Genomic DNA, 23,030 nt, shown 5'->3' with positions numbered 1-23,030 from the left:
GCCCTCACAGTCGGGCATATTTGCGGAATACACCACGCCGCCGTTGACCCTGGCCATTGACCGAGCAACCCAACGTTCCTACCAGCTCCCTCCGCAGGAATGTGTTGTTAACACGATCTAACCCAAAAAACCTCTTGTGTATATTGGTCGCGAAATCCTACACATTAAACTTAATGTATCCATGTTCGCTTCCTTGTGCCCCTAATGCAAGTTTGTCAAATCTTCCTTCCTCTGTCCACCGAGCAAGAGGCATGGGGACACATCATAATCAGGCGATCAGCACGTCCAATTCGGTGTGGCAAAGTGTGGATATTCCTGTCTCTGGCCAACATGGAAGAGTAGGTCACATACTCTCCAGACGGGATCTCTATACCTCGAGTGGAGGCCCTTTAGCCAGCAGTGGCATGAGCAGGACACCTGCACCCTTACCTGGTTACACTCCCTGCTGTGCGTGGTGGTGATGTATGAGATCTGTGACTGTGTTGTTAGCAAACTAATGCGAATTCTAATTTAACTAACCGTCACGTTTTGTCCTTTCCTTTTTGTTTTTCAGCTTCGAAGGAACTGTCATGCCCTGTCTGTGGTAAGATTGTGTCCACCTGTGTATATATTGGCGATTCTGTAAGACGGTATGAGTGCCGTGACTGCATCTTATCACCTTATCACATGAGACAGCATGCATGCGTGTGCACGTGCGCGTGTGTGTATGTGTCAGGGGAGCGGTAGCTTAGCGGTTAGCGCACTGCGCTGCGAACCTGGCGACCCGAGTTCGATTCCCGTTCACGGCCAACACCAGTGACGATTATCTGAACTGGTCCCGGGCCTCTCCTAGGTCGACTCAGCCTCAAATGAGTACCCGGTGCGGTGTGTAAACATCGCCACTCCCCAGACAAAGGCGGTCGGGCGTGGTGCTGGCCACCCACCCCCTCGTGTACCGTTCTGGCCTTCATAGGTGCTCGCTAACAGCACTTGCCCCTACAGTCTGTTAAGGCTATACGGGGGATATTTGTTTATCTTTTGTGTGCGTGGACAATTTACGAGGCATAAAGGTCCGAGCGTTATTCCGTAAATGGGAGCGAGCGCTACCGACTGTCGGCTTCAGCATCGCGCTCGTTCAAGCACGTCAACGACGACGTCACCATGTGCTTGATAATGGCGCTTGCCCAACGTTCTAACGTTATCATTATCATAACGTGATTTATTTTAGTTTATACCTACGCGACTTTACCGAAATACCAAAGAGTATTATCATGACAAATGTTTGCCCTTGAATGCAAAACTTTCCCCACGGCTTTTAGCTGGAACACCTGCACCAACGTCACATGTACAGGCTAAACCTGCTTACAATTTACCAGAGGTGTGGACTCGAGTCATGTGACTTGGACTCGAGTCAGACTCGAGTCATGAATTTGATGACTTGCGACTCGACTTGGACTTGCATAACAATGACTTTGTCCCACCTATGAGATGTGGACTCGAGTCATGTGACTTGGACTCGAGTCAGACTCGAGTCATGAATTTGATGACTTGCGACTCGACTTGGACTTGCATAACAATGACTTTGTCCCACCTATGCAATTTACCAAATAAAAGTTGATCCTCCATTATCCGGCAGCTTCACCACATTATCCGGCAGTCCCGGGCCGATTTGGCAAAACCCCTCCATAGGCACCGTTTAGCGTGACAAAAAAGGTAGCTAGCTATGTACTCTTTGGGTTTTTAAATAAAATAAATGAAAACCAAATTAAATTTCGTTGTTTTCATTTATTTTAGAGAACTTTTTTTACCTACGTGCCTTTACCGAAAAAACCAAAGCGTATGAATTCTTGCAGTCACGAAAGCTTCAAATCTAGAAGGTAGCTATGCTTGATTTCATTGTGAAATATGATATACGGTACATTATACACTGCATACAACAACTTAAACAATGGAAATGCTTCATGTGAAAACATCACTCCAGTCTTAGAGATTAGAGTGGTAAGTACGGTACAGTAAATAGTCACTTTTTAAATAGGATTTTTATTTTAGAGTAGGATATTTATGCAAATGTTACATAGTAAACAAATTTAAAACACAAAAGCATATGCACAACGCCTAAAAACATAGCGCGCAAAAATAAGCAATATTAAATAGTGATTTGATTATCCAGCGTTTTTGAAAATCCGGCGCCCCCTTGCCCCCCCGAAACCACCAGATAATCGACGATCTACTGCAATATTCAAACTGATTTACATAATGAAGGATTACCTGCAAATAAAACCCCCAATTTAACGAAGTCGTGGAGTGACGGCAACACAGCAATGTATCGAGGAGTCAATTCGCGTTGAGCGCTGAGTGTTCTCAACTCACGTGCACGCCGAGTCTCCAAGTGCGCTTGTTTCCTGCCAAACGGTCTTACGTGGAATTGGCCAAACATCTAAATGTAGGACCCTGCTCAACAACAGTTTTGTTTTTCGTCTTATCCTGAACGTAACAGACTGATTGGAGTCGTCACATGTCGCTGATTTCGACCTTAAACTCGCTCACCGTGTTCTAAATGCAATTACTTGACACACTCTACTGGGCTTGTACGTGTTTATCATTCTTATCGTGTCGGTGTTGCGGTGGTTCGGGCGGTACCACGAACCCCACCGTCTGAGTTTGATCGCTGGTCATGTGTAACATCACTCGTGAGTGATATCCAAACCGATCCTGATGCCACGATCAACCCTAATCCCCCCCCACGGTCACCAACTCACACGGAACGGTGTGATGAGTAAATGTTCAAACCACGTGACCGACATTCCTGCAGGAAATGTACGTGTTTAGTTTGTTGTCCTGCTTCCTGCACCTCCGATTAGCACGGCTGGCTATGTACGTTGCGAAAGCAGTTCAGCATGCAAACAAATTGGTTTTATATTTGTATCTCTAGTTGAGAAAAAAAGCGAATTATTCGTTAATAAAAAAGCTGATAAATGGAACTTCGTAGAGGTTACATTTGCCCCTACTGAAAATGCACGTGACATCTGGTTCCATCACGTGGACTTTCGTGACCCAGTCTTCCCTGCAATCTGCAGACATTAACAGCCTTTTAACTCCGTCCATGTTTTGTTTGTCCGCAGAACCCACGTACATATCTGCGCTGCGCTGCAAATCCTGCGAGAAAGAGAACAAGGAAGTCTGCCTGTCTTATTGTGAACGTACGTCATCCTGGATCTCTAACGCCAGGAATGCCTCACTGCATGCAATTTACATCACTCCTGAAATATGACTCTCGTAATATCTAGTAGTAGGTTTTTACCCTTTCAACTGGTACAAAAACTGACACCTTTATACAAGGGATCATGTTTGCAATAACCACAACACAAGCAGTCAAAATGCAAACAAAAATAAACAACTCTGATAATGATAATGATATGCACTGTCCTTGTATAAAGGTGTCAGTTTTTGTACCAGTTGAAAGGGTAAAAACCTACTACTATATTTTGCCACTGGTAAAGGAGGTCTCATCTCGTAATATCTGTCGCGTTATCCTTGCAATCCAAGTACGACGAATCGAAGTATTCATTTGACTCAATAACATCGATGCATCGTTCCATGCATGTGCAATGCCTTGAGATGCTCAATTTGCATAACTGGGCAGGGGGTAGAGCCACAACCAGAAACATTAATTCTAGATTTGAAGTTTCATCCTGGCTCCTCCCCTCCCCTTAACTTGTATATATAGTCTCGTGTCTCTTAGAGCTCTCTTCACTTGATACAGTCATTGTGCTGCGACGGTTCCACCTGAAGACGGAAGCTTGTGTTGCCTCCGAAACGTCATGATTTAATTTATTTTAATTTTATTTTTTACCTACGTGACTTTACCGAGAAACATTGTAGGAACAATGAATTTCACTTGCACTGTGATGATGTCAGAGCAGTAAAATTTTTTTTAAAAAGTGTCACCATGTCATTACTAAATCTCCATATCAAGCCTACTAAAGAAGACAATACACTTTACAGGCACTTCCTTGTCTTCTGAATTGTTTTCCTGGTGCACTCTGGGCATTGTTGTCAGGAGGCAGAGAAACCGTTCAAAAATGTCACGGCTGAGCAACCTCACGAGTGTGGGAATGGCCGAAATAGATTTGCTCACAACTTCTGAATGGAGCCCTTCAAGCAGCGCTGTCCAGAGTGCTGCTGCCATCTCGTATCACCCAACGCTTCTGCCTTATAAAACATTGCTGATGTTTGTGTTTAGTTTGTTGTCCTTCCCCCCCCCCCCGCCGCACCTCAGATTAGCACGGTGGCTACGTACGGTGTGAAGGGAGTTCAATGTAAATACGGCCATTGCACACTGCTGCCAGGGATACGTCTAAATTCACTCTGCTATGTTTTCACAAAAAGCAATGATGAGGATTTTTTAAAAGTCTCTAAACGTCACTAACGCACCTGCGTGTGTATGAATGTGTGTGCTACAGGAAGTATTTTGGAAAAGCAACGGCGAGCACCTTTGGAGGTTCTGGATGACGTCGATCCCGACGTCATCCCAGAGCCAGACTACGACCCTGAGTTTGAGCCCACGAAGACCAGCGTGATTGCACTGATCGTGCTCGTGCCAGCCATGCTATCCTTAATCGTCTTCTGCATCGGTGAGTCTTTAGCTTGTGCCTCCAGATAGCAGAGGCGTTCTTAACACCAAGTAGGGTCCTTTGCAGATCGTAGTGGGAGATGTATGAATGTTGAACTTCTTTCACACATTTCCGTAGCCAACAGTAATAATCGGAGGGGGTGGGGTTAAGCACAGCCAACTAAACACAACAACAAGCAGTTTTTAAAGAAATTAGTTTTCAATCTCTACGATCTAGAGAGACACAGAGACATGTTTACCAACACTTTGAGAGACACGAAGGACAAACACAGACAGCTATAGACACGGATAGTGTCCGACACGTACAAAAATACACGCGGAAAGATGCAGGCAGAGAGTGACACAGAGAAAAACCCAAACACGCACAAATCGATAACTACAGATACCTACATGCATGTGAATTTAGTGGCTCACACTAACCTGTTTACTCCCTTGTCCCCTTTTATTTTCAGTAATGTGCTTCACGCGAAATAAAAAATCAACGTCTGCCCCCGACGTGAAAAAGGGATTGGACGCCGCGGAAGAACAAAAACGACAGGATCCCGACGTGAAGAGGCCTGGGCATCCAACGAAGCCTGCCCGGGAAAAACAAACCAAAAAAGCCGGCACGCACAAAGCATCCCGCGTTGGACCAAAGAAAGAAAAGCCACGCAAATGAAAGTGCGGGCAGTTGCTGAGGCCTGTTCATGAGTCAAACTGTTCGGGTTCACAAAGAAAGACAGATACACACATGCGCTCGCACACTCACTTTCACACACACACACACATATGCTGGAGTTTGCAGGGATTGTGTGGTGCCACGGCCTTGAAGCCACTCTGCAAACTCCGCGACCCCCCCCTGGCTCCCACACTGAATACACACACACAGCGCACACACGTAGTGTCCTGGCGTGGGATTGCTTGGCACAACGGGTTTTAATCCGAAGGGTCCCTATGAGGAAAGTCCCACGGTTTCCCGGTGCCAGGGGATTGGCCGACCCTCGCAGGACAGTTTACATCGCGGTGCCCCTGAGTTGGCTGAGTAGTGTGTGGGCGCAAAAAGGTGACCGGGCCAGCCGCGATGAGTCATTCACGACATCGGGGAAGCTGGGGTGGAAAAAGCGAGAAAGGCAGACGATGGGCTGTGTATTCGGCAGTGATTCGCCGTGAGTACAGCTACGAGGTACATGGTAGGACGCTTGGGTGAGCAGGAGTGCAGACAGTAGTAGGCCGAGGCTTTTCTCGCAAGATACTCCCCCCGGGTAGTGCCGACTGGGCAGCTTTAAGGGATTGTGGTTTGCGCCGAGAATAAAAGTTATCACAGACCATCGATGGTGTGGTGTCAGCAATTTATGTGTGGAGCGACTGCGTGTGCAAGCCGAGTCCTGGGTAGCAGTGGGGGAACATGAGGCGAGAGTGATCGCGGGGTGATTGCTACCATGTTTGCGCGAGTGAGGTAATCGCTCAGGTGTGAGCGCGCTTGCAGCCCCCTTTCGTTAGTGGGGCCGCGGTGTGCACTGGCGTGCGCGTTAAGAGTCAATCGCTCGCAGTGGGAAGCGTGCGGTCGCTGCAGCTGATAGCTAGTTCATCGCTTGCAGGTAATAGCACGGTTCGCGGCCCCTCTAATAGCGACAATGTGGTGTGCACGGGTGTGTATTTTAACCCCGTGTGGCTCCGAGGCCAGCAGTACAAGCATGGGGGGCCCTGTCACTCGGTCAGCGGGGGGCTGGCGGGAGCCGACCGACGCGGTGGAGGAGGGAGAAATTTGAGACAGATGCCATCCAGACATCCACCCTACGTCCATCCTTGTGGAAGAGATACGTGGATGACACGTTCGTCATCTGGCCACATGGCCTGCCAACACTAAACCAATTTCTCAACCACATAAATTCCATACACCCGTCTATCAAATTCACCATGGAAGTGTAAAAGGATGTCAAGCTACCATTCCTGGATGTTTTGATCGAGAAGAGACCTGATGGCTCGTTGGGACATTCGGTTTACAGGAAAGCCACCCACACGGATGCCTATCTAAAGCCTGACTCCCGCTACCATCCAGCCCAGACGAATTCCCTCATCAAAACACTACACCATAGGGCCCGTTGCATCTCCGACCAGCACCACAGCCAGTGAGCTGGAGCACGTACACCAAGCACTCAGGATGTACGGATACTCGGACCGTACAATCCGCAAAGCTGCCTCCCCAGCCATGCGGAGACAACCTTCTGAGGAGCCAACCAAAACCATCACTTTACCATATATAGCAGGGGTTACCAAAAATATTTCCAAAATCTTAAACAAACACAAGATACAGGATTCGTTTCCACACAGTACACAAAATGTGTGATTTAATCACCTCTGTCAAGGATGTGATTCCTGACATGCAATACCCTGGTGTCTACAAACTGAGTTGTGGTTGCGTTCGTGAACACAAGGCAGATCTGAAACACAGTAGAACCAATACCTCTGCCGTTGCTGATCATTGTTTTAACGCTGTGGGCTCACACGAAATAGATTTTTCCAAGACGGAGGTACTCTGCAAACCTACCGGCTACCTTCAGAGATTTGTTCATGAAGCCATCCAGATATATAAACACAGACACAACTTCAACCGAGAGGATGGGTACAAACTGAGCAATCATTGGAAGGACGTTATTAACCAGGTAAAGTCTTAATTGACTGTGATGTTTCCATCCTACCTGCCTATGTCAGCTGTTATTTCCGACTGTCTCTCTCTCTATGCCTCTCTCTTAGATCTCCCATGCTCACATGTCCTTTGGATTGCACCCGTTGGATTGCACTCATGCCTTTGGATTGCACCACTTTTCGATGTCACATTAACATCATGCTAATCTCTCACATTAACATAGCCACTTCCGTGCCCTCGTCGAGGAGGCCGCTCTCCTATCTTACAGCTACATGCTAATTTCTCACGTTAACATCACTAGCCCCGGCCACTTCTTTATGACCCTTGGCCTACACCCATTTCAAACCTTTTAAAACAGTCTGCCTCAGCAGCAGACCATGCTTTCCCACCTAATAACGGACGCTTGTGTTGCGCCTAAAACGTCGTGATTTATTTTATTTTATACCTACGTGACTTTAACGAAAGAACCAAAGAGTTTGTATCTCTTTCCTATACTTTGCACTCCTATCGTGTTTGTTGTAACGTTCAAAACAGTACTTCGGCTCGTTCTGGAAAACTCATGTAGCTCATCCAGAGCTTGGATCCCTAGCTTCACTCCTATTGTTGCTGTTGTTAAAATTACGAAGCTATGTTTTTTTTATTTTACCAGGTATGTCCCACTGAGCTTTGTAGCTATTTTTCGGAAGCGACCTGGCTACAAATGATAGCCCAACGGCGTGGCTTACCACGTTCAGTTTCAGTTTCATTTATTAGGTACAGTAAAACCTTGGATTGCGAGCATAATTCGTTCCGGAAACGTGTTTGTAATCCAAAGCACTCGTATATCAAAGCACTCGTATATGAGTTGTGATCACGTGACGCTCGGCAGACAAAGCGTATACACGTACTACTCGTATTGCAAGACCTCGCTCGTTTATCAAATTAATATTTATTTAAAAAAAATGCTCGTCTTGCAAAACACTCGCAGACCAAGTTATTTGCAATGCAAGGTTTTACTGTGTAGCCCTGTGAGCCATGCAGCTCTTGGCTGGGGTGCAACCGCAACAAACAAAAACATGAACCAGGAACATCTTAAAGTGACGACGCGCAACAGAAAAATTCAGGAAAAAACTGCAAAATCTTCCAGAAAAAGCACCGTATATCAATGCTGTGTGCAAAAATCCCAGTGGGATGCAAGTTAAACAATAACAACCATAAGACAATTTAGATTAAAGAGATCAGTCTAACTCTGTACTACAACAAACAAATATGGCTAAACCAAAACGTATTCGAAATCAGCAAAATAAAGCTATAAAAACAATGTAACAGTGATCATAGCAACTGTGATTCAAAGTTAACAATAAACGATTTACATAACATGTACGACCAAATTTGGAAGGAAAACCCGGAGGACCCGGAGAAAAATCCATGCGACCACGGGGAGAGAGACGTGACAACCTCATGCATAGGGGCCGTCCATAAATGACGTCACGCACCTAGGGGGGGCGGTCAGACATTTGTGACGATGTGTGACGATAGGGGGGGTTGAGAAAGTGTGACGTCACATCAAAATGCGCAACTTTAAATAAATATGGACAACACGTTCTACTTAATTAGATAAACTTTCTAATAAATGTTTTCTTCTACAACAGCAGAGTGCAGCGCCACATTAAATACGCACTACAATGACAATAGTTTAAAGCGATTTGAAGCATGTTTTATTTTTTTGGGGGGGGGGGGGGCAGAGCTTTGTGACGTCATATTTGAGGGGGGGTCTTGACTTTTGTGACGCCGTGTGACGATGGGGGGGGTCAAAAATCGTCCATAATCGCGTGACGTCATTTATGGACGGCCCCACCACGGATTTTCCTACGTAAAATAGTCGGGCGATAGGCTAAACGGGATCATCCGTGTAACAATTTAAATAGAAAATTAAACTTTAACGAACGAGATGGGAAAGACTGCACGTACCCCGCTGACGTCACGCATGCTGTGACCTGCCGGAAAATGACGTCATGTTACGCTGCAACGATGACGTCATCACGCAGCTGTTCCCCCATCAAGTGGAGCCGGCGCGGGGTGAGTGGAACGCGGGCGACTCAACCCTCACCCCTCACTCACCCCTCACTCACCCCTCACTCACCCCTCACTCACCCCTCACTCACCCCTCACTCACCCCTCACCACGAGGGTGACTCCTCACTCACCCCTCACTCACCCTCACCACGAGGGTGACCCTCACCTCACTCACCCCTCACTCACCCCTCACCACGCGGGTGCCTTCTCACTCACCCCTCACTCACCCCTCAGGCCCTCACCCTCACCACGAGGGTGACTCACCCCTCACTCACCCCTCACTCACCCCTCACTCTCCCCTCACTCACCCCTCACTCACCTCGTGGGTGACTCACCCCTCACTCACCCCTCACTCACTCACCCCTCATTCACCCCTCACTCACCCCTCACTGATCCCTCACTCACCCCTCACCCCTCACGTGACTCCTCACTCACCCCTCACCACGAGGGTGACTCCTCACTCACCCCTCACCCCTCACGTGACTCCTCACTCACCCCTCACTCACCCTCACCACGAGGGTGACTCCTCACTCACCCCTCACTCACCCTTACCCCTCACTCACCCCTCACCTCACCCCTCCCCTCACTCACCCCTCACTCACCTCACCCCTCACCTCACTCACCCCTCACTCACCCCTCACTCACCCCTTACTCACCCCTCACTCACCCCTCACTCACCCCTCACACGTGCGGCTGGCTGAGCACGCCGTGTCACCTGCAGGTGGTGACGGTGATGGACCCACCACCGACTTCTGCCCACGTGGAGTCACGGATTTGTCTAAATCATATTCACGACTGGAACTTTTCGTTTATTCACGCGTCGTGTTGTTGTGTTCCAACACGAGAACTCTGATGAAAAAGAAGAATAGGTGTTAACCATGTTGGCAATAAGATGTTTAAACACCAAATAGATACATCAAGTCAGCAGTAACGACACGGACTGGTGGTGGACATGCAAACACAAATATGATCTGAAAATGTGTGGCATCGTCTTTGAAACTGATTGGACTACACCAGAGACAACCTTCTTGTTTGAAGAGGCAGCCTTTCTTATTCTTGGCTCTTTCGGTAAAGTCACGTAGAAGGGAAGTAATAAAATAATACAAATTAAATTCTCACCACGTTTCGATTGCAACACAAGCAATCATCATCAGGTGTGAAACCCACAGCAAGAAAATTTGAAAAAAGTGGCGGGTTTTTTTCCCTTGGTGCTGACGTTAAGAAAAAAATCGCCACTTTTTTCAAATGTTCTTGCTGTGATTTTCACACCTGATGATGATTGCTCGTGTTGCAATCGAAATGTCGTGAGAATTTTATTGTTTTATTTTGATTATTTCCCTTCTACGTGACTTTACCGAAAGAACCAAGAATAGAATTCGTATCAGTTTAAAGTTGTGCAAAGTCAAATGGGACCTCAGAATTTGGCCTGACAGCAGTGAGTGCCAAAGGAAATGGGTTGGACTGTACGCATGCTTTGGTGTGTGCAGGTTGTGACTATCAAACGCTGTGCTTGAGAACACGTCTTTTTTGGTCTCCTGTTGGGAACTGTGATTTTAATTCGGGACCTAACCATCGCAAGCTTATCTCTCATACACAGGGCATTGCTTTAGACCCGAAGCCACCTGTCACCCTCCCTTGTGCTGTTTCAAGGAGCTGTGTCACCAGTTTCAAGTGTTATTTTCTTTCACCAGGTTTAGAACTCAAACAAGAGACCAGGATTAATCTTAACTTACAAAAGCGACCTATTTGTTTTGGTAATATCTCTCTTCAGTTGAAGTCTACCATTGCCGTGCGTGCGAGTTTAATTTGCTTTATTTTTGTCTTCGCAGACCGTGTCGTTTGCCTTCCTTGGGGGTGGAGGCGACGCAGAGGAACAATATTTACTTCTGCGGCCCCCAGCCCTCAAGTGACTGGCGCATGAGACTCCTGGCTGTGGTGATGTCACGGGTGAGGTGCTGTGGCCGCCCAATAGGAATTGAGCATGCAGCCAAAGCGGTGGAGCCAGCAGAAAAGGTGACATCATTTAAAATATAACATTGGTGTTGTTTCAATGTCTGAAAACACGTTCTTAATCTCTCTTCAACTGGCACCAAGTCACGAGACATTTCCTTTTGGTACTCTGGTGGAAAAACTTGGGGTCCCCTCATCTCCCACATCTCACTGATGAAACCCGGTCATCATACGGCTGTGTGCATTATGTCATAGGTAAAATGCAATATTTTAAAATAATTAAAAAACAAAAACCCATAAACCTCTCACAAACAGTCAATGCTGTTGCTACCACCACATCTCACAAACCCACTGTCACAGTCAATGCCGTTGCTACCACCACATCTCACAAACCCACTGTCACGGTCAATGCTGTTACTACTGTATCTCACCATTCTTCATTCTGCCAGATCTTGCAGCACAGTCAATACGTGACCCTCCAAGTCTTATTTACAATATTATGCCACCAACTGGGCGTGGGTCTCCCCCTTCATCGCTCACCTCTGGGTGACAACTTCAGTGTCTGTTACAGTTTCATTTATTAGGTGTAGCCCTGTGAGCCATTCGGCTCTTGAATCGGGTGCAACCGCAACAAAAAAAACATGAACAAGAAAACATCTTAAAGTGACTATGCGCAAACAGAAAAATCCAGGAAAAAGCTGCAAAGTCTTCCAGAAAAGAAGCACCGTACACCAACGCTGTGCAAAAATCCCAGTGGGATGCAAGTTAAACAACAACAACAACAAGACAACTTAGATTAAAGCCATCATTCTAACTCCGTACTACAACAAACAAACATGGCCAAACCAAAAAACGTTTTTGAAATCACCAAAATAAAGCCATAAGCAATGTAACACAGTGATCACAGGAACTGTGACCGAAATTTCACAATAAACGACATCAACAGTAACCTGCCATCCTCCTCCATCCAGCTCACGCTGTTCAACGTCACTCGGATTATTACAGGTGCGCTCTGGCCAAAGAGTAAAGAGACTTGTGATCATTTCGTAACATTTTCTGGCCATGCTGCAGGATGTTTTCGACAATTGCTGAATGCTGTCATTCAGCTGCGTTATAGCTGAGTCTGTTTAATAAAAAATGAAAATATTGATTTATAATGGAGAAATCCGATGAGCTATAAAGCTCTTTACAGATGCCCAGTAGGGGCGGGTTAAGAACGTTACAGCAACAAACAGTACGAAAACACAATAGCAGTGCAAAGTACAAGAAAGGTAAACGAATCACCCAAACGCACACACAAATCAAACTCAACCATCCCCATCCTACCAGGCAAAGCCCACTGAGGTATTAACTTATTGTTCATATATCTGTGACAGGATTCGTTGACGCGGTTTTTTGATTTGTACGTAAGCACCGTTTATTGTTTGCCCTGTTTGCAGAAAGTTCCGTTGTGGGTTCCGCGTAAAATAAAATACAAATGTTGCCCGTGTTAGTTTGTCGAATGTCCTCTAACTGGCGCCACTGCCGGGGGTCTTCAGCCGCGGTTGTCCTTGGGAGTGAGCTGCTCCGCTCACTCGGCCTTCACAGCTGAAATAACGAGGCCCGAGTCTGATTTCAGCCGGGAAAAAAATTGCACAATGAATGGGGTGCGAGCCTGCCGCTTGTGCAGAAATTTTTTCCCAGATGTTGCGACGAGATGACACGTGTACCGCGATCACAGGTTGGCGGCACCCTTTGTGCAACCGCACATTAGACGAGCAGCGAAACTGCTCGTAGTTTTTGTTCGTGATTTTGGGGGGAGGAAAAACAAGTTGGGTTTGAATTTTTGCGACGTTTACAATTGGGTGGAAACGGCTACATGGAAACAACAATGCATTGCCCTGATATGAGAATGTGGCTGATGAGACATGGCATACACGCAGCCTGTTTGATGTATGACCTCTCGTTAATATGTTTGGCATTCCATGGGGGATATGGTTTTCGGAAATTCATATTTCAAGAATTCACTGAACGAACTGTCCACATTACTGCTGATGTGTGCGCTTAATTCTTCCTTGCCGGTCGCCCCACAATGAACCGCTCATCGCGAGCAGCATTCATTGGAGGGGAAGCATACATGTCCTTTACCACTTTTGTCATCATCACAAACATGCTTATGACCTTGTAAAATGTATTGTGAATCTCCGCAGGCTCTCACCCGAATGCTTTCAAATTGCATTCGAACGAAGGTTGCGTGCGTGTGTGCGCGTGTGTGCGCGTGTGCAGGTGACGGAAGTGAAATCTAAAGATAAAAACATTTCGGCTGCAATGGAAGCCAACAATCTGACACTGGAGGAGAAGAAAATTCTGAAAAGACACACAGAGGCCTGTCTGGTGCGTCTCCGTTGTGCTCGTGTGCGATTCTGTTTATGTGCAGGAACAGAGTCGAATCCCTGTGTATGTACACCATTGGAACCTCGTTTGCCAGTAGCAAAATATGATAATCGTTTTTTTACCCTTTTATCTGGCAACAAAACTGACATCTTTTTTACAAGGAGTCATGTTTGCATTGACCACAATACCTGCAGTCGTAATGCAAACAAAAAACATAACTCTGATAATGTATGCACTGTCCTTGAAATTGATTGGTCCACACACGAGACAGCTTTCCTTAGAGCCTAGTCTCACATGGTGTTGGACCAGATGACGCCAAAAGGCTGTCTCGTGTGTGGACCAATCAAAGATGTCAGTTTTGTTGCCAGATTAAAGGGTAAAAAAACAATTATCATCCCTGTGTATGTGTCTCATCCTGTGTGCGTGCGTCTCCTCCGCATGGGGAATGGTAGTGTAGTAGTTTGCGTGCTGCACTACGAATCCGGCGACCCGAGTTCGATCCGCGCTCACGGCCAACACCAGTGATGATTATCTGAATTGGTCCTGGGCCTCCCCTTGGTCGACTCAGCCTCAAGTGAGGACCTGATGGGCTGTGTGTAAACACCGCCACTGGGGGAGACAAAGGTGGCCAGGCGTGGTGCTGACCACCCATGCCCTCGTGTACCGTGCCGGCCTTCATAGGTGCTCACTAACAGCACTTGCCCCAACAGTCTGTTCAGGCTATACGGGGCATCTTTGTCTTTGGTGTAGATATGTAGGCACTGCTGCACTACAATATCCTAATGCCTTGTTACATATTCTCTCTACACACATTACCACTTCCGATAATTTGGCATCTGGACCTGGCTTGGGCCTCCCCCAGTCTCAGTTGGTTAAGCACAACGCACCGCGTCAACTCGTACGACCAAACCACCGTGGAATTCGCCCAATATTGTGAGGTGCTAAGCTGGGCTGGGCATGGATATTGCTTGGATGGGTGACCACCGTGCATACAATAGGTGCTACAGGCTGCTCAGGACTGCATTTATTTTTTAAAGTAATTTCTTTACCTTTCCTATACTCTCATTTTCACTCTCATCGTGTTTTCGTTTTTTTTGTAACGTTCTGACCCACCCCTACTGGACATCTGTGAAAAAGAGCTTGATAGCTCATCGGATTCCTCCAGTACGAATACATCCATTGATTCCGACATTGTTGGCAGAGGGCAGTGGAGCCAAGTTCATTGTACTGCGCTACACCCCGCTGCCTGTGCTCCCCAACGTCACCGACCCGCACTCTCCAGCGTGGTGAAGTAGCACGGTGAAACAACTCCGCTGAACCACACAGGGGTGGACAGGGGTGGACAGGGGCCCTCGTTCAGCAGTGGGTTGACTAAAGGGCTGTACGTGTACAACGTGTCACTGTCGGTAGTGGAGTGGACAAGCAAAGGCGACGGACTTCCTCAACAGTGTTGCTAAGCTGCCCCCCCCCCACCTCGTTGTCACGTGTCTGAGAATCCTTCTCGTGCGCAGGCAGTGGGACGATGCCACAGTCTGTGAGAATGGGCCGCCTGGTTTATTCCCATCCGGCCAGAACGCTGCAGTTGGGTGGCTTTTAACGCTGGCCTGGAGCAGGTGCTTGGCTTTGCAAATTCAGCACGAAACACGGGGGGGGGGGGGGGGGGGGGTGGTGACACAGTCGGTGTCGCCCGTTTGTCAGGAGTGGTGCTGCAGTTCCATGGTCATGAGGCCCTAGATCAGTGTCGACTCATTTTCAGAGTCAGGGGATTCCACTTTCACCGACAAGTGTGAGGGCCGCCACACTGCCTGCAAGGGGGGGGGGGGGTGTTCTCACATTCGTGTGTTGTCGGGTGGCCGCACGTCATGGGCCGCACTCCAGGGCCGCCAATGGCTTCACAATGAAGAACACTGCACTAGATGTTCGATGATCACTCGCATCTCATCCTAAGCGCCCCCCCCCCCCCCATCCATTACCCGGTGACGTGGTAGCGCGTTCGCCGCTTGTTGCAGATGTTCACGGTCTGATTCTAAGAGGGCGCCCTGGTTATTACTGCCGGCGTTTAACCACCAACAATACGTTTCTTCGGAGTGAGCAGGTAGGAACTTGGTTGGACAGCGCATTCGTGCACGACAGACAGACAAATAATCCCTGGTGGGCAGTGTGGAACCTGTTGTTCCTACCTGTATAAGTGTAGTGTACCGTGTCGTGTATACTGTAGTGTGTAGGTTAAACGTTGAGTTTTATAAGGGCACCACGGGGTGACCAGCCCCTCCCCACCCAGCCCCACCCCTCCCACCCCTCCCACCCTCCCCACCCAGCCCCACCCTCCCCTCCCACCCCCCACCCTCCCCTCCCCATATGCACGACAGACAAATAATCCCTGGTGGGCAGTGTGGAACCTGTTGTTCCTACCTGTAATACCTGGCGTCTGCTTCACAGTGGATGTGTAAAGACCCTGTGGCATGATTTGCAAGAGCAGGTGAAGCGTTATGCCGCCATCACGGTCCAAATTTTGCCAAATTCTAAAAATGACGCCACAAATCACTCAATTGGAATTATACTTGGCATGAACCTTCTGAAAAAAAGACTGCGTGAGGCTTACCTGGGTTAACAAGGAAACCTATATGGAACGGAGAGAGAACTTACAAGCTCCACACACTCACACTCTTCAGAACAGGGAGAGAGCGTACAAACCCCACACAAAGGCACCCGAATTGGGAATCGGAATCAGCCCTTTCTTGCTGTGAGGCGTCACCACTGCACCACCGCCACCCTGCCGCCCACCATCGATGAATCGACGAACTGTGACATGCCTACGTAGCGCAGTAACTGACACGCGCGGGACCTTGTGGAATGGAAACTCTGCGTGCGTGCGTGCAGGCAGGCAAGGACACGTACGTGGACCCCGTGTCCGGCTACTCCGTGTTCACGAGCCGCTCCCACTCGCTGCGCGGGAAGTGCTGCGGCTCGGCCTGCAGGCACGTACGTACGCACGCACACACGCAGCGGCCAGTCGCACGCACGCACACGCGGTCCCACAGCGCGGGTGGGGAACCGTCTGGAATGCTCTTCCAGTATGAGGAAGGCACTGGGGCTATGCACTTTCAAATCTAAAATTCACGTCTTTAAAACTGATCTCTCTATCTAGATTTGAAGTTTTCGTGACTGCAGGGATCCATACTCTTTGGTTATTTCAGTAAAGTCACGTAGAGTATAAAATAAAATAATAAATCACGACTTTTCGGGCGCAACACAAGCGTCCGTCATCAGGTGGGACAACCACAGCAAGAAACAATTGCTGATTGCAATTGCTGAAACGTCGTGATTTAATTTATTTTATTTTATACCTACGTGACTTTACCGAAAAAACCAAAGAGTATCCCTCTATTTAAGACCGAAACAGGAGGATTTCTCCACATTTCTGGCTGTCGCCTGGTGAGGCTGGTTGTAATTGCACACGACTTCCCTTCAGCGAGCGCGATGCTGATCACAGAACGCGGTTCGAATTCGACCTTCGATCGATGGCTGCGCCATCGCCGCACACGCGTCGAATAAAAAGCAAGGGACACGTCCTTACTGACTAACAACTCCTCTATAATTTTTCATTGCTGGAGGGGTTGCCCCCCCCCCACCTGAAAATCCTGGCTCCGCCATTGACTGTATGCAAGGATCGCCTCTCGATCGGTTCCGCGTTTAATGTTTCTTGCTGGTTTTGTTTTATTTGTGCCGTTAGCCTGAAGGCACATTAGCGCGTGATTTGCATATGCCGTAATTAATTCTTAGACTTACAATTCGAACCATTGTAAATGTAAATAATCGGTCTTTATTGATGTGTCATGAGATTCCTCATGCACATGTACACGTGAGTAACACAGTGCAGAGGTACACTCCCAGTACACATGCGGATATATACTGAGAGTATTTAGCCTGTGGTAATACACCAGGATAAATTACACATACAGAGATGGGTACAATGGGAATATAAACACAAGGCCCAGCAACACATAACTCAAAATAATCACAATAATCTCTAAATCATCTCAAAGCCTTCTTAATTCACGTGAGTCCTGTGTGACCACCCCCACTCTTGAGTCTCTGCCTTCTCCACACCGCCCGCTGTCAAAACAGACTCTGCTCCTCCGTGCAACAGCAGCAGCAGCAGCAGCGTCAAGGCCCTGATGCAGGATCTTTCCCCCTCGTCTCTCTCATTTCTCCACTCCTTTTCCCTCCGTTTCCTCTTATTTCCCGAGCTGATGTATGCTGGCGTTTGAGTACCAACCTTGTATAAGTGTCAACGTGTACAATGCACGCGGACACAGGGATGGTTACCCTCACATTGACACTGGCAGGCGAAACGGCACAGGCGCACGTCCGTACACGCTCAAGCGGCGTCTCCCCTGTGGTCCCAGTGCCCCTTTGAGCAGGTGAATGTCAAGGACCAGCAGAAGAAGAAGACCTACAACGGCTACTTCTACACATGACGACGAGAAGATTGCGGATTACAGTCACCTTCACCAGGGCTGCTGGCAGGCGGATTGTCTGGTGCGTGGGGGCGGCTTCTCTGTGGAGCTGCTGCGGTGTCCAGAGGCACACGCTGATTCAAGTGTCCACAAGGTTAACGTTGAAGTTGTCGTGGCCTAATTACGTGCGTGGAGATGTACCATCTAGTATTGCGTAAGTTATCCTAAGGGAGTGACTCTCAGGGGTTCAAGATGGTTTTTGTTTCACCAGGGTGAGAACTTAAGAGGCCAGGAGCGAGTTGCGTTTTGCAAGGGTGAGCTGGGTTGCCAAAGTTGCAAACGCAGAACAATAAATAGCATACTGCAACAATGAACCAATCGATATCATAGCGAACTCAATCAAACAGAAGTCGGGAAAATCAAGCAAATATGAATTAGAGTAAAATCAAGCAAATATGAATAACTACGGCCAAGATAACTGCGTAACGGAAGCGATGAGAGCGGTGCGTATGACAGCTTGCGTTGGTGATGTCTCTCCTCTGGCTACTGCTGGTGGGAGGTCCACGCAGCGTTGTGCGATTCCCTACCTCGTGGTAAGGGTGCTATACAGATCCTATATAGAATAAAATTATTACGACGTGTGAGCCTATTATTACAACATCTAAAAATGTGTGTATCGAGTACGTGCGTGTACTGCTTTTGGTGATTAAACATTGTAAAACTATTCGTGCGTTTTTGTGATTTAGATAATCAAGAGAAAAAGTCGAAACGTTTTTGATCGAAACCAACGTGGTTTGTGTGCTGCTGTGTGGGCCTTCATCCCAAGTGCCATGTCCAGGTAGGGTTGGGACCTCGCCTGCTGCCCAGTAGTGCACTCAACGCTGATGAGGAATGCCCTCCCAGCGGGGCTGCGCCTTGCCCCTACACCGGTGGGTTCTTCGCTAATTTTCAGAGGCGGGGGGGGGGCACTTTCACCGAAGAGACATCATCAGTGTGAGGGCCGCCACATTTGAAACCACTGGGGGTTTGACAGCAGCGCGTTGATGATGGTGGGGCGTGTTTTCGCCCTTTGTGTATTGTCGGAGGGCCGCACGGCAGGGGCTGGACGAAAGGCCACCAGGGGCCTTGCGATGAAGAACACTGCCCTGCAAGCACAAACCTTCCCATAATGCATTGTGCCGGCAACGTTTTGATAATTTTACTCTTAACATAAATGCGTTTATTCACTTATCCGTTTGTTTATATGAAGGTACTTCCATAATAGAGTGTTTTTTTGGGTTAGATCGCGTAAATATATAAATGTGTCGTTAAACCCGCCACCACCCGACACGGTCAATTAGTAAGGGTTGTCACGTAAACAATGGCAATTCGTCACTAGTACAGCAACACCGGCGTGTTGGAGAGCCAAGCCACAACATTTACAATCTGAGTACGACGTTTTTCTGTCGCCTGATGAAGCTAGTTGTAATTACTGACGAATCATGGTATTCAGATTTTAAATGTGGCTTGGCTCTCCAACACACTGGTGTGCTGTACTAGTGTAATGCGGGCGAAAGCGACCTTCCGGATGTGACGTCACGAGGAGGCGGAGCCAGGTGACGTGGGTGAAAGGTAGGGGGTCCTTAAGCGGGTAAACCGGAAGGAGAAGGCAGTCGGGGTGTGAATGGAAAGGTGTGGGGCCACGCGGGCGTACGAGCCGAGGGGGCACCGTCAGAAGCGGGAGCCAACCCTGGGAACAGGGAGCTACTGGGAGGTGTAAAGCTGCAGATAGAGATAGGCAGTAAGGCTGTGTGTGAGGGGCAGCGGGGTGGCTGCCAAGAGTCGCAGGAGCGACGAGAAGGCGAGACAGCACGAGGCTGTCAGAGCTGCAGCAGGAACAGCCAAGGGAGCTGTGTGAGAGTACAGCAGCGGAGCTGCTGTGGGGCTGCAAGAGCGACAAGAACAGCAGCGGGGCTGCTGATGTGGACTGGAGTGACATCGGAACCAGCACAGAGAGAACAAGAGAGACAGCCGTGTGGGAACGCAGTACGGACCGAATAAAGGACACTGAGCCAGAGATCGTGGTCAAGTCTTTTATTACACTAGTGACGAATTGGCCACGTTCTGTTTACGTGGCAACCCTTACTAGTTGGCTGTGTCGGGTGGTGGTGGGTTTAACGACACATTTACGCGATCTAACCCAACAACTCTACTATGGATATTGGTCGCGAAAGCCTACGTGTTAAAGTGAAGGTACTTAATAGACACTATTAGATAACTTCACCTATTTAACAAATACAAAACCGTTTACATCAAGCCCCTTGTGTGTGTGCTCTGAAGGGCCATTCCTCTAAATGTCGCCGATTATATTTAATTTGTCGATGGACGAGACGGAGAAGACGACCTTCGTGGAGATGGAGCGATGAGATCGGCCGCTTAGAGGGATTGTTGCCATCACGGGGACGTGACGCATGGTGACGACTTGGGGTGGCCCTCAGCTAGCGGTATTGTTCTCCGAGGACAATGGAAACCCTCCGTGTGGGTGCGCGCTTGAACGACGGAGCATTTGCTCCGTCTCAGAGTGTAAGAGTCTTGGACAGCCGAATGGAGTTCAGAAGAAGTCGCAAACGGCTCGTTGTGAATGACCCAACGCAGAAGATCCCTGGGGGTTTAAATCTTACACGACGCTGCTCACGGTCCACCCTAAACCGCATCCACTTCACAAACCACGGCAGGAGATGTGGATACCCTGATGCAATATTCAAATATGCTCAAAATGTCCCCCCCAATATATTGCTATAAAATAGATTTCTGTTTATATGATTGTGGTTATGGTTGTACTTTATTAATCCCTAATCTCTGCCATACAATGAAACAAGAAAAGGTCAAAAATAAAAAACAGAGCAATGTAATACAATACACTATTAGACATTATTGTAAACAATGAATAAAATAAGATTTGGTCCCCCCCAATGTTGACTCCATGGCCTTGCCCTGATGCACACATGGCAATGCGGCTGTGGTCATCGTGAACACGCCGTAGCACAACGTGTCACGACGCGATGGCCCGATCCACAAAAACACATCAACGGCGATCCTCCACTCGGCTGCCTCCTGACTGGGTTGTCTGCTGACTTGACCACCACCTGCATGTGACGTTGTTGTTGTTGTTGCCCTGCATCGAACATCAGCAGCTGTACGACCAAGAGAAGAAGAAGTGAAATTCTCCACCACCCCTCACCCCCTCATCCCCCACCCCCCCTCACCTCTCACCCCCCACCCCCCCTCACCTCTCACCCCCCACCCCTCAGCCCCCACCCCTCACCCCCTCATCCCTCACCCCCCCCTCACCTCTCACCCCCCACCCCTCAGCCCCCACCCCTCACCCCCCAACCCCCTCACCCCCTTCCCCCCTTCCCCCCCACCCCCCGACAACCTCAGACGTCACGTGACGCTACTGTATTTAAAGGGCGAGACGACGACGCCACGTGTGAAGCCACGTGCCGGCGTCCAACAGCTGCACTCGCATACCGTGCGTTACCATAATGCAGTGCGCTCATACACACAACACTCATATAAACACAACACTCCTATACACACAACACTCCTATAGACAACACTCCTACACACAACACTCCTATAGACACAACACTCCTATAGACACAACACTCCTATAGACACAACACTCATACACACAACACTCCTACACACAACACTCCTATAGACACAACACTCCTATAGACACAACACTCATACACACAACACTCCTACACACAACACTCCTATAGCACAACACTCCTATAGACACAACACTCATACACACAACACTCCTACACACAACACTCCTATAGACACAACACTCCTATAGACACAACACTCCTATATACACAACACTCCTCTACATAACACTCCTACACACAACACTCCTACACACAACACTCCTATACACAACACTCCTACACACAACACTCCTACACACAACACTCCTACACACAACACTCCTACACACAACACTCCTATAGACACAACACTCCTATAGACACAGCACTCATACACACAACACTCCTACACACAACACTCCTACACACAACACTCCTCTACATAACACTCCTACACAACACTCCTACAGACACAACACTCCTATAGACACAACACTCCTACACACAACACTCCTACACACACAACACTCCTACACACAACACTCCTACACACAACACTCCTCCTACACACAACACTCCTATAGACACAACACTCCTACACACAACACTCCTACACAACACTCCTATAGACACAACACTCCTACACACAACACTCCTATAGACACAACACTCCTATAGACACAACACTCCTACACACAACACTCCTATAGACACAACACTCCTATAGACACAACACTCCTATAGACACAACACTCCTATAGACACAACAGTCCTACACACAACAGTCCTACACACAACACTCCTATAGACACACCACTCCTACACACAACACTCCTATAGACACAACACTCCTACACACAACACTCCTATAGACACAACACTCCTACACACAACACTCCTATAGACACAACGCTCCTACACACAACACTCCTATAGATACAACACTCCTACTCACAACACTCCTCCTATACACAACACTTCTCCGACACACAACACTCCTACACACAACACTCCTACACACAAAACTCATACACACAACACTCATCATACACACAACACTCCTACACAACACTCCTATAGACACAACACTGCTGCACACAACACTCCTACAGACACAACACTCCTCCACACAACACTCCTATAGACACAACACTGCTGTACACAACACTCATCATACACACAACACTCCTACACAACACTCCTCCACACAACACTCCTATAGACACAACACTCCTACACACAACACTCATCATACACACAACACTCCTACACACAACGCTCCTATAGACACAACACTCCTACAGACACAACACTCCT

The 23,030-nt window shown here is 48.1% G+C and overlaps 1 protein-coding gene across 1 annotated transcript; it reads left to right on the top strand.

Moving 5' to 3' along the window:
- Positions 1–9,258: 9,258 nt before the first annotated feature.
- On the top strand, positions 9,259–18,793 carry C6H1orf53 (chromosome 6 C1orf53 homolog). Its single transcript, XM_078857331.1, has 5 exons — positions 9,259–9,296; positions 11,122–11,305; positions 13,508–13,615; positions 16,496–16,597; positions 18,025–18,793. Exons 2-5 carry the CDS (start codon positions 11,210–11,212, stop codon positions 18,094–18,096), a joined length of 378 nt encoding a protein of 125 aa, XP_078713457.1. The 5' UTR covers positions 9,259–9,296; positions 11,122–11,209; the 3' UTR covers positions 18,097–18,793.
- The last annotated feature ends 4,237 nt before the right edge of the window (positions 18,794–23,030 follow it).

This window comes from Lampetra fluviatilis, chromosome 6 (genome assembly GCF_964198595.1).
Source record: "Lampetra fluviatilis chromosome 6, kcLamFluv1.1, whole genome shotgun sequence".
Taxonomy (NCBI): domain Eukaryota; kingdom Metazoa; phylum Chordata; class Hyperoartia; order Petromyzontiformes; family Petromyzontidae; genus Lampetra; species Lampetra fluviatilis.
Note: the sequence above shows the minus strand (reverse complement) of the source record. Positions and strands in the feature narration are given on the sequence as shown.

What these genes read in the sequence shown, in the direction of transcription:
- C6H1orf53 (XM_078857331.1), top strand. Translation starts at nt 11,210, where the DNA reads ATGAGACTCCTGGCTGTGGTGATGTCACGGGTGAGGTGCTGTGGCCGC. An exon ending in CGGTGGAGCCAGCAGAAAAG is followed by an intron (nt 11,306 to 13,507) that starts GTGACATCATTT and finishes GCGCGTGTGCAG; the next exon opens with GTGACGGAAGTGAAATCTAA. An exon ending in GCGGCTCGGCCTGCAGGCAC is followed by an intron (nt 16,598 to 18,024) that starts GTACGTACGCAC and finishes CTGTGGTCCCAG; the next exon opens with TGCCCCTTTGAGCAGGTGAA.